General features: G+C 40.9%; 1 protein-coding gene across 4 annotated transcripts in view; it reads left to right on the top strand.

The window, feature by feature from the left end:
* MND1 (meiotic nuclear divisions 1) overlaps positions 1-6482 on the top strand; it is a 42613-nt gene extending 36131 nt beyond the window's left edge. For 2 of the 4 annotated variants that reach the window (XM_030010652.2, XM_030010636.2), the window contains exons 7-8: positions 4510-4554; positions 6230-6482. In XM_030010652.2, coding sequence (XP_029866512.1) covers positions 4510-4554; positions 6230-6336 — 152 coding nt within the window. In that variant the 3' untranslated portion in view covers positions 6337-6482. Of the gene's footprint in view, positions 1-4509; positions 4555-4948; positions 5006-6229 lie in introns of all 4 variants that reach the window. The other 2 variants (XR_005933113.1, XR_003922874.2) reach the window with 2 other exon arrangements.
* The last annotated feature ends 7397 nt before the right edge of the window (positions 6483-13879 follow it).

Raw genomic sequence — 13879 nt, 5'->3', positions numbered from 1 at the left:
CTGAGTTTCTCTTTTTTTTATAGTTCATGCAGTTTGTGTCCTGATTCTTTTTGGGTGTTGTATTGGTTTTGCTGGCAAGGTTTTGGTAGCGGGGGGGGTTACAGGGGTGGCTTCTGTAAGAAGTTGCTGGAAGTTTCCCCTGTGTTCGAGAGAGAGCCAATACCAGCCGGCTCTAAGATGGACCTGCCGCCGGCCAAGGCCGAGCCAATCAGCGATAGCGGTAACGCCTCTGTGATAACATTTTTAAGAAGGAAAAAAGTTGGGACAGGCAGATTCGGCAGCCGGAGAGAGGAGTGAGAACATGTAAGAGAAACAACTCTGCGGACACCAAGGTCAGTGAAGAAGGAGGGGGAGGAGATGCTCCAGGCGCCGGAGCAGAGATTCCCCTGCGGCCCGTGGTGAAGACCATGGTGAGGCAGGCTGTCCCCCTGCAGTCCATGGAGGTCCACGGTGGAGCAGATCTCCACCTGTAGCCCGTGGAGGACCCCACGCCGGAGCAGGTGGGTTTCCCGAAGGAGGCTGTGACACCGTGGGAACCCTACGCTGGAGCAGGTTCCTGGCAGGACCTGCGGATCTGTGGAGAGAGGAGCCCACGGAGCAGGTTTTCTGGCAGGACTTGTGACCCTGTGGGGGACCCACGCTGGAGCAGTCTGTGCCTGAAGGACTGCACACCGTGGAAAGGACCCATGCTGGAGCAGTTCGTGAAGAACTGCAGCCCGTGGGAAGGGCCCACGTTGGAGAAGTTCGTGGAGGACTGTCTCCCGTGGGTGGGACCCCACGTTGGAGCAGGGAAGAGTGTGATGAGTCCTCCCCCTGAGGAGGATGAAGCGGCAGAAAACAACGTGTGATGAACTGACCGTAAACCCCATTCCCCATCCCCCTGTGCCGCTGGGGGGGTTGGTAGAGAAGCCGGGAGTGAAGTTGTGCCCGGGAAGAAGGGAGGGGTGGAGGGGAAGGTGTTCTGAGATTCGGTTTTATTTCTCATTACCCTACTCTGGTTGATTTGTAATAAAGTGAGTTAATTTCCCTAAGTTGAGTCTGTTTTGCCCGTGACGGTAAGTGATGAGTGATATCTCTCCTGTCCTTATCTCGACCCACAAGCTCTTTGTTATATTTTCTCTCCCCTGTCCAGCTGAGGAGGGGGAGTGATAGAACGGCTTTGGTGGGCACCTGGCAATCAGCCAGGGTCAACCCATCACAGGTGTATATATTATTAAGTTCCCATGCTATTGTCTTCTTCAGATCTTAAACTTTCAGTGCAGTCTAAAACCCAGGAGGCCAATAGCCTGTGGAGTTAGAGAATAGGCAATCAGAAGTAGCATGACTTTGAGCTACATCAGTACGTAAAGTAGGTGAGTCTGGGGGATGTCTGTTTTACTATTCCTCCTTTCCCTCATCCTCCATGCACGTACACATACAGATAATGCAACCCATGGAAGTCCCAACAAGCAATTATAAAAGGTTTCTAGAAAGTAGTCAAGGTGCAGATTCCTTCATTTCTGTCAGTTCTTGTGTTGGAGTCAGGGGCCTCTGGAAGATGATGGCGATGATGCAGATGTAGCTGGTGTCTTCAGGTGATGCAGGTCCGTAACTACCAATACCTGTGTCTCCTTCCTCTTTCAGGCATGGTGTTGGATAGAGCAGGCAGACAAGATCCTGCAGTGGAATCATAGGCAAGAGTTGAGCCTGGTCTCAAGGGACTTAAGTCTTGCCTTCGGATAGCTAAGTGCTCAGCCCATAGCCATGAGGCAACAGCTGAGGCGATGACATAGTAGTTTCTGGAGATGGATGAGGTGTGTTTCCCCCACCCCAAAATTGAAAAAGAAACGTGAGGGGAAAACCTAACTGAAGGAATTTAGGGTTAAGCAGACTGCAGTGCCATCCTGCAGCAGTGGCAGTGACAATCTCACGTGATGACAAGAGACAGTGCAAGCTGTCTTGTTTGCATGAGCTTGCTCAGGCTGGACATGAGGAACACGCGGGTGTCTTGCAACTTGCCAAGCTAGCTGGCATTGCTGTTGATACAGTATGCCTGATGGTCTAAGCAACTTTCAGCACTGCAGAATAAATCCATACCTGCATCCCTACGGTGCTATCATGTACATGGGCATGTGGGCCAGCTAGTGTAAATGGGTAATCTCAAGCAGCAAACACTTGCCCCAGCCTCTTGTGAATGCATTTCCTGGAGATGCCTTGTGCCTGAGACTTTACAAGTGGCTCCTGTTTCCCCAGCTCTAAGCCCCCTGGCAGCAGAGTGATGTGGGGGATGTGTGTTCCCAGTCTCTGAAGGACTGAGGCAGCCTCTTCTTTGATATTTAGCCAGATGGTTTGAATGTCACCTTCCCCATCCTTAAGTTCTGCCTCCACTTGTGATCCTTCCGCATTTCTACCATGACACTTTGCTGCCAGTCTGTGATAAGTCCCAGGTGGTGCATGGAAAGAATGACATGGTTAAAATATTTCTGACTTCTACTCTCAGGAGTTTCTTTTGTTTGTTTGTTTGTTTTTGTTATTTCTCTGCTATTTAAGTCATTGAAGGTGCTGCCCACTGTGGGATTTCCCCATTACAGCTTCCTGCTCTTGGTCCCATGATTTCACTTCTAGCCACAACTTGGTTGTAGGCAGCCACTGCCATTCTAACCACCCTGTTGCCCAGCCTGTATCTGTTGGTCACCTCAGCCTTTTCTTTGGCAGAGGTAAAAAGTCACATTTTAAAAACACATGATCACATATATATATTTAAACATGCATAAGCAATATTTGAAGGGTGACAATGCACCATGCCGCCACTGTTGGGTTTTTTTTAATGCACTGTACCATGTGGTCACTGGGCTTTAAGCACAGGGCTGCGTGCTGAAAGCTGCAGGAACTTAGAGCTGCTGTGCGATGCAGAAGCTCAGGGCTCAGCTGGTTAGCTGCTCCCAGCAAAGCAGAGCTTTCTGTGGACACCTAGCAGGTGCTGTGGACTGTGTTGGCTCACCTGCCATCAGGATGCTGTCACCTTGCAGCTCTGGATCCATGGAGTTTAATACTACCCTACTTTCCCCCCACTTCATTTCAAACTTCATTACTTGGAGTCAAACAAAGCTTTCCAGTTTTACTCCAGAGTTTCAGAAAAATGCTGAGGGAAGTATCATAGCTAACACATTTAAAATCTTGACCTGTGAAAGCCCTTACACTGCAGACTCGCTTTAATTAGCATTGGGTAAAGTACTGTTCAAAATGCCATTGGCTGCCAGTATGTTGTCAGTGCTGCCAGTCATGGAACGGAACAAGTGGGGGGTGGCAACAAGCAGTCAGCAAAGGAAATAAGGAGTATCTCTCTCAGGCTAGGAATAACTTGAATTTCTGATGCATGCAAGCAAGTAAAAATGCCATCTTCTCACCCACTCCCTTTTTTGCCCATCTTTCTCTTTTGCTTTTCTTCATGCTGTGCCCAAACTTTCTAATTGTAGGCCGTTTTTAGAAACTACACTGGTTTTGAAATGGTATTTTACTCTGATTTAAATATTTTTCACATCACTTACTGAAATATTAAGGGTAGAATAACGAGTGCTTTCCTTCCTGTGTGCTAGCAGATGATTTTTCAATGTAATTTAATTTTGCCTGAAGTATAATCTTTATAACAATGGATACCTGATCGTATCTGGAGACAAATTTCATGATGACCATTCAAATGAGTATTATCATGCAAGTACTAACAAGACTAACTGGGAATAACTAAGTTATGTGTAGGTGTGAGAACCATAATGATTCTGATAAATTCCCACATTACAAACCAACCTGCTTGATTTGATTCAGTACTTATTTTAATGGAAGCAAGGTGATTTAAGAGGAACTTTTCTTGATACTGTTTTGCCTCATGGAAACGATATAAAAGCTATTTGTAGTATGGTAATTTACTATTATGTATTTAGATATGGAGCAGTGGTAAGGGAGGGAAGCCAAGTTTAATAACCAGGAACATTATTTTGTCTTCATTTCATTGAGGGGGTTCTCAAACCTCAGGAGACCTTCCAGAGCTATATGCTAAACTTTTGGATTAATATGATAGACTGCTACCCTTGTCATTTTCCTTATCTATATAGAGTCATGCATACCTATGTGATGGATGACTTATACAGAGAGGATTATAATTTATTTTCCATCTCCATTGCCTCTAGTATCTTCAGGCCATGTATCTAGTTCCAGTCTTGGTGCAGACAATTAAGGCCCCAGGCAAACCAAACTAGGATTATTTTATTTTAAAATGCTCTTCAGAAACTCACAGTTGTTCATATGTTATTTTTCATGTTCCTTTGCTCCTGTTTTTCCTTAACTTAGCTTTGTGCTTGTTGGAACCTTTAAAAGCATAAAACAGAAGAAGGGTTTGGAAGCAGTAGAATAACTTGTTTATATTGTGTGGTTCCCTAAAAATGACATCAATAAAAATTTAATCTCTGTGCCTTGAAACTATGGTATGATTTTACTGTGATGTATGCTTTGTTGTTGTTTTCTTCTCTATTTCAGGCCAAACAAACAAAGTAGCCAAGGAGGCAGCCAATAGATGGACTGGTGTGTACGCATTTGTATTGCTTAACACAGCTTCAGACTACACCAATTTCAGTAAAAGACCTACTCATTGTTAAGAATTTTAAATTTGATTAGGACTTGATGTAGGATAGCCCTCACTTAAAGCACGCAGAAATACATTTTACTTATAAATTATCATGAATCAAAAAAGAATACATTTTCTCAGTTTAGTTACTGAACGTACTTCACATCACATAACAGATTTTTCTTCTGGTGCTATCTTGCACACTGTGTTAAAACCTGCAACTCATTTTCTTGGTTGAGTTAAAATCTCTTAAGATCAGGAAAACTTTAATAGAAAGAGACTGGAAATGGTGGTGTCCAGGTATTCAGAAAATTTAATTCTTCTTTTCTGAATTTTTGTCTGTTTCTAAAGAGTAGAATGCTTTGTGGAACCTTATTGCTGCTACCATATGATGGATGCTAATATAAAGTAGGTATTTCTCAAAGTAATTCATCAGCTTTGACATGCAGGAAAAATGCTGCACATTTTTGAGGAAGGTTACTGTGATAACATTTGTATGGCAGTTTAACTCAATTTTCTGTTATTGCTTAGCTTTGCTATATTGCTACATATTTCCATTTTGCAGAGCAAGCAATATATATGTCCTTTTTAAAATTTAGAATATAATTTGTAATTTTTTGTTTAGAATTAATCTACTACTGATGGAGTGCTCACTATCATTGGTTCTGCCAAGTGCAGCAGGATATCATTGTCATAGTCTTTTGACTATTATTATTAATCTTCATTTGCACTGGGTTGTTTACCGCATATGGAGAAATAAAGTTATGTATTCGAAAATAACTTCTGGGAGTACTGCTGTCAGGGGTTTCTACTGTTGATGACAGGCTGTTCTCAAGGTCTTGAGAGGTGTAAAGGAACTATGCCTCAGCCTGTAGAAAGTACTTTGCTATTTAATTAGACAATTAGGTTATATGCTGTAGCATATTTTTCTTTTGAAGAAACAGTTTTAAAACCAAATGTCTGATGGTTAAAGAAAAGAAAATATTTCTAAGGTGTGCAGACACAGACAACACTTCCTGTCTTAAGGAATGCTGCAATTTATGGGTCTTAGGAATGACATAGTGAGTTTTGAACAATACTGCAGTAAAAATTATGTTAAATTGAAGAGAATGTATATGCTAAAATAATAGTAATGTGTTGCTAAAAGAGAAGTGCTGACTAAAATAAAGCTACTTGAATGTCTTCTTTTTTTTTTAATTTTCAAACAGAATGTACATTATCTTAACAAATATATTCAGGACTAGAAAGGACCTTGTAGGTAACTGATTTTCACAGCTGTATACAGTCACACAGCAGGTGTCTAGCTCAAAAAGGACCTATAAAATACTTATGCATATTCACACTTACCTCATCACTCTATAGCAGGCTTACACTGTAATTGTAGCTTTCAGTCTTCTCATAGAAGAGGAACAAGAAAAGATAAAGGTAACCTCCAAAAAAGAAGACATATTTTACTTAGTACTGGGTAAAAGTATGTCATTAACAAAAGCCTCCCGTTTCTGTTCTAAATCTATTTAATAATGATGTTCCCCACTAGGTAGGGAAGTAAATGGAAGTATTTTGTTGTAGCCAAGGCTATAATTCATATTTTCCTAAATATTCAAAACTGAATGTTTTTCATTCTGTTTACAGATAACATCTTTTCAATAAAGTCCTGGGCCAAACGTAAATTTGGATTTGAAGAGAGCAGAATTGACAAAAGTTTTGGAATCCCAGAAGATTTGGATTACATTGATTAGCATTCAGCAGTTGATGGATGACACAGTTGTACATAGTTTGTTAAATATTCTCAGTTGGCATTTAAGTGTGTATCTGAATCCTCTCCAAACAACTGACCACCCTTTAATTCGCAGGTTTTGTTAAAGTTAATAAAATTCTAAAAATATTTTTTGTGTTTCCTTTTTTGCCTTGTACTCTCTGGACAGTAAATCTCTCGGTTACTTCTGTAAGACAGACTAAGAATGGACAGGGGTTATAGGGAATAACTATCACAAAGTCCTGAGACTGGTTTTTACTCTTCTTTTGCTTAACTGGGAGTAGTAGTAAGAGCTAGAAGCTCCAGGGATTTATGTTTAAACATGTTAAAGACTTTGGAGTGGAAATAGCAGGGGACAATATGGAATAGAATGAATTCTTCCCTCATCTCACCACTGAAATAGAAAAGAGGCATAATGCATTAATGGAAAACAGTGAGACAGTAAGGATGTGAGTAGAAAGGGTGAGGTCTGATTTCAAGTTGTTCTTTATTGTGTTGCTAGAACTGCTTGTAAGTTTAGTGACAAAATTTTGTTGTTGGAAAATACTAGTTCTTCAGAGCTAAATCTGTTCCAGCAAATGTACTGGATTTGACACTGAGAAAGCTTCTCTGGTTAAGATTGTTACTGCATAGGAGAGGAAGCAAAGAGTACCCATCTATCCATTCACACCACAGTGCACCAAGATTTAGGATGCTAATCTGGGATGTGACAGACAGCATTCAATTTGCTGTTCAAAATCGAGCATCTTTGGGTTTATGCACGCTTTTTAATTTTTAGGCTAAAAGAGTAGCCAACCAAAATAAGAACAAATTTCAGAATGTCTCATTTTTATTTGGTGACATTTCACAAGCACCTCACTTTGTATCAGCTTCTACTTTCTAGCTCTGATCAGTGCGTGGCTACAGAAAGAGAGGTGGAGAGTACAGAGTGGTATTGTACCTCCCATAGCTATGGATTGCAAGACGGCATTTCTGCTGTACAGCTCTGGAGGATGTAATCTTTACCTTTAGGAGGCGGGCAGGCCTGCTGCAAGGTAGATGCGTGTGGCACCAGAAAGTGTCTGTCTGCCTTTTATGTAACCTCTGATGAGAGCATCGCTGAAAAGGTGACATTTAGCTGGAGATATGCTCAGAAGTCTGCCTCCTGTGACCTTTCCAACTAAAAAGTTTCCTACCAGTTCAGTGCGTGTTAAAATCCAAGGATTTCAGGTGTGCCCCTGGCTATTGTCATCTCGCGTCTATGAAGACAGCAAAGTTCTTGGGAGGATACCAAGTGGAAGATTTTCCTCTCAGAGGTAGCGTAGCAAGCTATCTGCTGCCTAAGGAAAATATAAGCGTTGCCTGGCACACAGCAAAATGTCACTGTGCTTATGGTTGCAATGGAGACATCTCCTTTTATGTGTTTGGAAAGATTTTATTCCTACTATATCCAATATTTAACATATAATGTGTTACGAACTGAGTAACAGCTTACCAGCTGCTAACTGGCAAAAGCTTAATGCAGGTAGGTAGTATTGTGCTGAATGGAGTGTTTCTCACCAGGCCAGGCCTGGTGTTTGCCCCATGAATGGAGTGCTATGCACCAAAGCTAAGTGATGGTGCCAAACCAATGTATTGATGCATGTGTAGCTTGGGTGGTTGTTCTTACTCTTGGATTTTGTGCTGTGAAACACTAAAGAGTGAGCTTTTTCTGTTCTTTGTAGAATATCTCTCTTAAGTGATTTTTTTTTTTTTTTTGGCTAAATGTCTGTTTTTTTCTGTGAATACCTTCTGTACCATCTGACAGGTGTCAGAAGCTACTTGGCACATCTGCATTTGAGAGCACGTATCTGCCACACACAAGAGATGACGATGACTCAAAAGGCTTGTTCGTATGAAGGAGCGTTGAGCACGTGAACTTACTGATAGTTCTTACGTCTTAGAATCGCTTTCACATGGCTGAGCTTCTACTCGTCAAGGAGTCTCAGGTGATTTATGGCCTCTGGCAGTTAGCGCACCAAGACTTCCTTTCTCTGGTACCTGTGGGGATGAGGGTTTCTTACTGATTTCTACTGCTTTGGTTACTTTCCAAATTCAAGAAGGAAATGAAGATGACCAGCTATGTAAGTTTAGCTGCAATACTGTGGCTTCCTGTCTGTAGGGTGAAAGCACTGTGGACTGGAGCAAAACCATTAAATATAATAAATAGCAACTAAATAACTGTACTTGAAGTAGACTTGCTTAGCAATGCTACAGTCAGCCAACATGAGCAGTACCTTTAAAATGTCAAACACAGCCCTTATACTTTGGACACAAAACTTTAGTTCATGTCCAAGAAATTTCCAGCAATATAATTTTCTGTCAAGTTTTGGTTTTGTTATACAGGTACAGAATAGATCACAGATATATGATCATACTCTATTTTCTACTCCTGTCTTCTACTTCTGGTGTTGGTTAGCAAGCCTGGCGGAAGAATGCGTCTCCTGTAAGGACACAATTTTGGAACAGCCAGAACAGAAATTTCTCTGCTAAAGAGAGGCAGGGAAGAAGAGGCGTGTTATTATCAGAAACTGATGCTTATTCCTCTAGTGGAGTTGATGTATTTTACGCTAACTTTCTTGTGATTCTGCATTCTTTTAGTGTAGGTGAATTTCAACAGGAAAAGCAAATCCAGATCCTTTCTGAGACAAAAAGAGATAATTTGTATGTCTTGAATATTCTAAGATACTTTCAGACTGCTGCATCTGCTCACTTTTAGAAGATTTTTTTCTTAAAAAGATATGCAGCAGACTGCTAAATCCCACAGTATGAAACCATGTATAATTATGTGGTTTGAGATGTGTGTTCACTTTAATTTTTAAGAGAAGCTGACTTTTGTTTTCTGCTGAGTTAAAAGTCACTAACAGTTAAAATGATTTTCCTTCCCCTGAGATGTTTTTGGCTATTAGCCTAAAAAAAAAAAAAGAGAGAAAACAATCAATCTGATCTTGTGTCCCGGTTTGTTTCTTCAGAGTTGTCCTGAGATAGAATCTGGTATATTTCTAAAGAATCTAGCACAAAAACTTTGGGGTTTAAATGCTCACTTCTGCTGTCACTCTTGTGGTTATGTCACAGCTATATTATGTATATGTCTTCATGTCTTCCTCTTTTTTTTTTTTTTTTTTTTTTCCTTCTGCCCTGTAGGTTTTTTGCCCATGTAAGGTAAATGTTTTCAACTCTTATAGCTAAGTCAGGAGGTCAGGCCCTTATTACAATTCAGGTTTATAATTAAAGCAGCTACTAGTGCAAAGTGTGAATATCAAAGGCAGTTGTTTTTAGCAGTCTGCAGCTCTTACAGGAGCACTATCAGGTCCAGCTTTTCAAAATAATCTCATGAGGAGTTTATCACTACAGTACCTGGTTGAGGTGTCAGGTAAACCTTACTCTTTGGGACTGATGTTGATTAGCCACTGTGAATCAAACCTAGACACAGAAGAAAATATTTGTTTGTACCTGACCTGCTTAGAAAACTTACCAGTTTAAAGAAAGTTTGCTGACTGTATCTGCCCTGAAACAACCTATTCTTTCTCAGCTTTTCTTTTAACTAGCCACACATGGGCTCTAGGGCTCCTTTTGCGGTACTTGCAGAGCATTGAAATGTTAACAGTCACAAAGGTTTAGGTTTTGATGTAATTCAGCTGCTAATCCTTTCATTAAGGCATCCTCTGAAATGCCATTACTTTCTGGGGGTGTAGTAACCTACGTGTTTTAAAAGGGAAAATCCAGGCTCTGAAGCAAATGGCACAGTGATGCTGTGACTGACTGGCAAAGCTGGAACCGAAACTTACTGGGAGAACGATGGGAAAAGAAACCCAGCCTGTGATGGTGACTAAGAAGTTTGATGCAGGAGCTCCTTACAGAGTCCTCCTGTCACCCAGGCATATTTCCACTAGTCAGATGATCTGGCTGGTGCTTGTCTTCACCTTGTTTCTTGTAGAGGTGAGGTTTGTTATGATTATGTTTCCTGTCATTTCTGTCCTCCTTTTCCCTCCCAGTGTTCTTAAATTTTGCCGTGGATTTCAGCCAAATTTAGTCTGAGGGGCTGTGGTGTGAGCTCGCGATTTATCTGTTCTGCTTGGCTGGCTGCCTGATAAATACAAGCTTTTCCTTTCCCACCTGCCAGTGTAGGGACCTGAGAAAGGGTAGAGCCTGCTGGGGGTGGGAGGAGGAAGGACAAATGTCAAAGATGCCTGCAAAAGACCTGGAAGCATTTGGTGCCGCCAGACTCTCACATCAACTCCACCACCAGCAGGCATTGCTGAGACGGAGATGGGACAGCGTGTGCATCATTTCAGTGGGAAGGAACAGGGATCTGGAAACTGGTCTCTTGGCGGCCAGACTTTGTTACTCCTGCTGCTCATGGAGCTATGATTATTAGTTTGGGGGTTTGTGGCACTGTAAATTTACACAAGGCTTTGCTGAGATAGCGATTAGGTATCTTGCCTGCTCTAGAGAATCAGCACACCCCTGACAGAAGTCCACGGCCGGTGGCTTCAACAGCTGAAGTCCTTGGCTAATCCTCGGTGTCACACAGGTGACTAGATTCTTCCATTTGCAGTTAGCTGCCGTCTAGATACAATGCTTGTGTAAATATTCCCGTGCTTAAGGGATCTGCCTTCACGGCAGCGATAGCCTTTCTCTTCGGTTTCCTTTCCTCCTTGTCCCTTTTGCGTTTTCTCTTCCGTCCCTCCGCTGTCATTGCCCTTTCAGATCTGCTCACAGAAACTACGTAGGCTGAACGAGCAACACGCTGCAGTCTGTACAGATAGTTGTCTGTCTTACTCCTCCTCTTGCTGACACGCCTGTCAGCGCACACACCTTCCAGTGTACAGGCATATAGGAAGGCAAGCATCTGTACGTTAGACTTGCCTCTATAAACTGCATGTGCAGAAGGTTGCATGGTAAGAAGACTAGAGGGCAGAACTATGTGTGAACACCACCACAAGCACCATTGAACTTTTCAGGGTCGCTTCAAAAGCTTTATAATGCCCCACAAATGAATGAACAGTTTTTATACTATGGATAATTTGGTCATCCGGTCATTATTTCAGAAAAATTTTCCTTTTGGAAAAAAAACTCCTGGTGAAGTATTTATAAAGAACAGCTTTCAACCAAAACCTGCTGGGCGATTTTCTGTTTCCAGTTGTTTGATGAAAACCCAAATTATTCTAAGAAACAAAGAGCCTTTCCACATGAAAGACTTCATGTCAAAAAATAGCACATCCTTTTGTTTCAAAAAACCTTACTGGTCTGTTGGCAACCAGCTCTAAAGTAAATCCTATAACCAGTCTGAGGAGCACCACTTTTCAGGTGAGGTGAAGAACTTCAACAGTGCTGCCGCTGAAGCTCAAAAGGGAAAGCTGGTTAAAAATTATGGCTCCTACAGAGAGCCAGCGGAGGAAGAAGTCGTGTTTGAAGTGAAAAGGGCCCAAGTTACCGCCTGCATACCAAAGCCGTGTCTTACAGGGATCCACCTCTTTCCTTGGCCACCTCTGTTCATGTCACCTGCCTTCTGGCTGTGCCTCTGGCATTCTGGAGATCAGATTTTTATGCTGGGGTGCAAAAAATGTTTTTTTCTCTTTTCTGCAGTTTACAGTGAGAAAAATGATTATTTTTTCCGGTGGCATTCTGGAGATCAGATTTTTACACTGAGGTGCGAAAATGTTTTTTTCTCGTTTCTGCAGTTTACAGTGAGAAAAATGATTATTTTTCCCCCCCTTCCCCTTTCTGTTAAGAAAAAAAGGGAGGAGAGGTAAAAAGTCAATCACATCATGTTCTCTTGCATTACCATTACTAGCCATGCAAAATAATGCCTCTGGCTGATCATAGCATTCTGGAGGATTTTTGTAGGGTGATGAAAGTCAAATTTTCATATCTTGTTTTCAGTTTCTCAGAAAAATGAATTGGCTATTGAGTCAGATTATGTCTTTTTTCCCCATTGTGCTGCTTTTGGTCAAAGATATACTGCCAGTGGCAGAAATGCTTTTTGATTAGTTTTTTGCATGGACATCAATTAATCATCATAATAAACTATATTACTCTGTGAGCTTTCCTTCCTCCTAAAAAGTATTCTGGGGAATATACTTTTCACTATGTTTTTAAAAGTCAGTCAGTTCCTGAGATCAGTGATTAAAAAACCAAAAGTCAAGGCTCTGTAGCAGACCTGTTTGTTATTCCATGGTCATTAATACTGTATCTGTTTGAGAAGGATATGTAAGAAATAACACCAAAGAAAGTTATACCAAGAGCTCCAAAACACCAGTCTCAGTATCATCTGGTGAAAGGCAACAAGCTTTATTTTTTCTTTTCCGCTATGTGCTGATTTCAATTAGGTATTTATCTTTAGCATCCTCACCTATTAAAGAAAAAAAAGGAAAAAAAGCCTGGATTATATGTTCTGGTTTTGGTGTAACTACTGTCAAACGTTCAGTGAGTGAGTAATTTTTTTTTAACAGCTATTTTGAACAAACCAGCTTCAAATCCATCTTTGGAGTCCATCAACTTTTTCTTGTCCTTTCAAGTAAAGGTGTTATAGAAGTACTGGTTTACTGTTTTGTCCTTAGATTGGAGGCAATAAAAATGAAAATATTCAAAATAATTCAAAATCAAAACTTCAATTTAAAATGTTTTGTTCAAAATTGGTTATCACATCTTTGAAGCTGTCTTTTTCTTTACCTAAAAAAAAAGTCTAGGAGCCCTTACCTTATCATTAACTGTCTAAATCGTTAGAAGATTGTACAAACCTAGGAAAACAATGCATGTCTGAGTAGGACATATGTCTTCTCTCTTTTGAGTAGGCATGATATAAAATCTGCGCTTTGGGGTTGTGTATTTTCATTCTTCTTACTCTTTCTTCAATGCTTATGTTAGTTACTGAAATGGAGAGAGTTTTCTGTTAAGTGCCCTTTACTGATATGCAAATTTGGCTGTTAACTTGATAGTAACTGAGGAAATGAAAAAGGGGAATTTAATTTAAAATGTTTGGTTCTTTTTAGGCTTTCACCTCATCAGTCTTGAGCCAACGGAGTGGGCATTGTCTGACCTCTGTTTTGGACTGACTTCCCAAATTAGAAAATCATAAACGAAAAGCATTGGTTCCTGACTTGCTATGCAAATATTTCCTATACCAACCCCCAGCTTTTGGTAGGGAGCAGGTATAAAACAATAGTGACAGGTTTTTGTAAAGTATTTTTCCTTTTTATGGTTACTATTATTGGTTAGTACGTCTCCATCCTGAATTAGGGCCAGAAGGAGGAGGGTTCACTGCTTAAAAAGCACTAGCAAGATCTACACTTAGATCTACATTTGACAGCAGTTCCCCTCTCAGCTCTTCTAGCCAACTTTATTTTTGAAGCAGTAACCCTAACGAACGCTTATCTTGGCAAGTGAGTGGTGAATAATTGTACTCTAATGCAAGTGCTTTTGCATCATAAACTAGTATGCAATAGTATAAGCAATCATTTACAATTAAATAAAAAAAATTCAGAGGACCAAGCTTGCAGGTATAC

This window comes from Aquila chrysaetos, chromosome 1, assembly GCF_900496995.4.
Source record: "Aquila chrysaetos chrysaetos chromosome 1, bAquChr1.4, whole genome shotgun sequence".
Classification (NCBI taxonomy): Eukaryota; Metazoa; Chordata; class Aves; order Accipitriformes; family Accipitridae; genus Aquila; species Aquila chrysaetos.
Note: the sequence above shows the minus strand (reverse complement) of the source record. Positions and strands in the feature narration are given on the sequence as shown.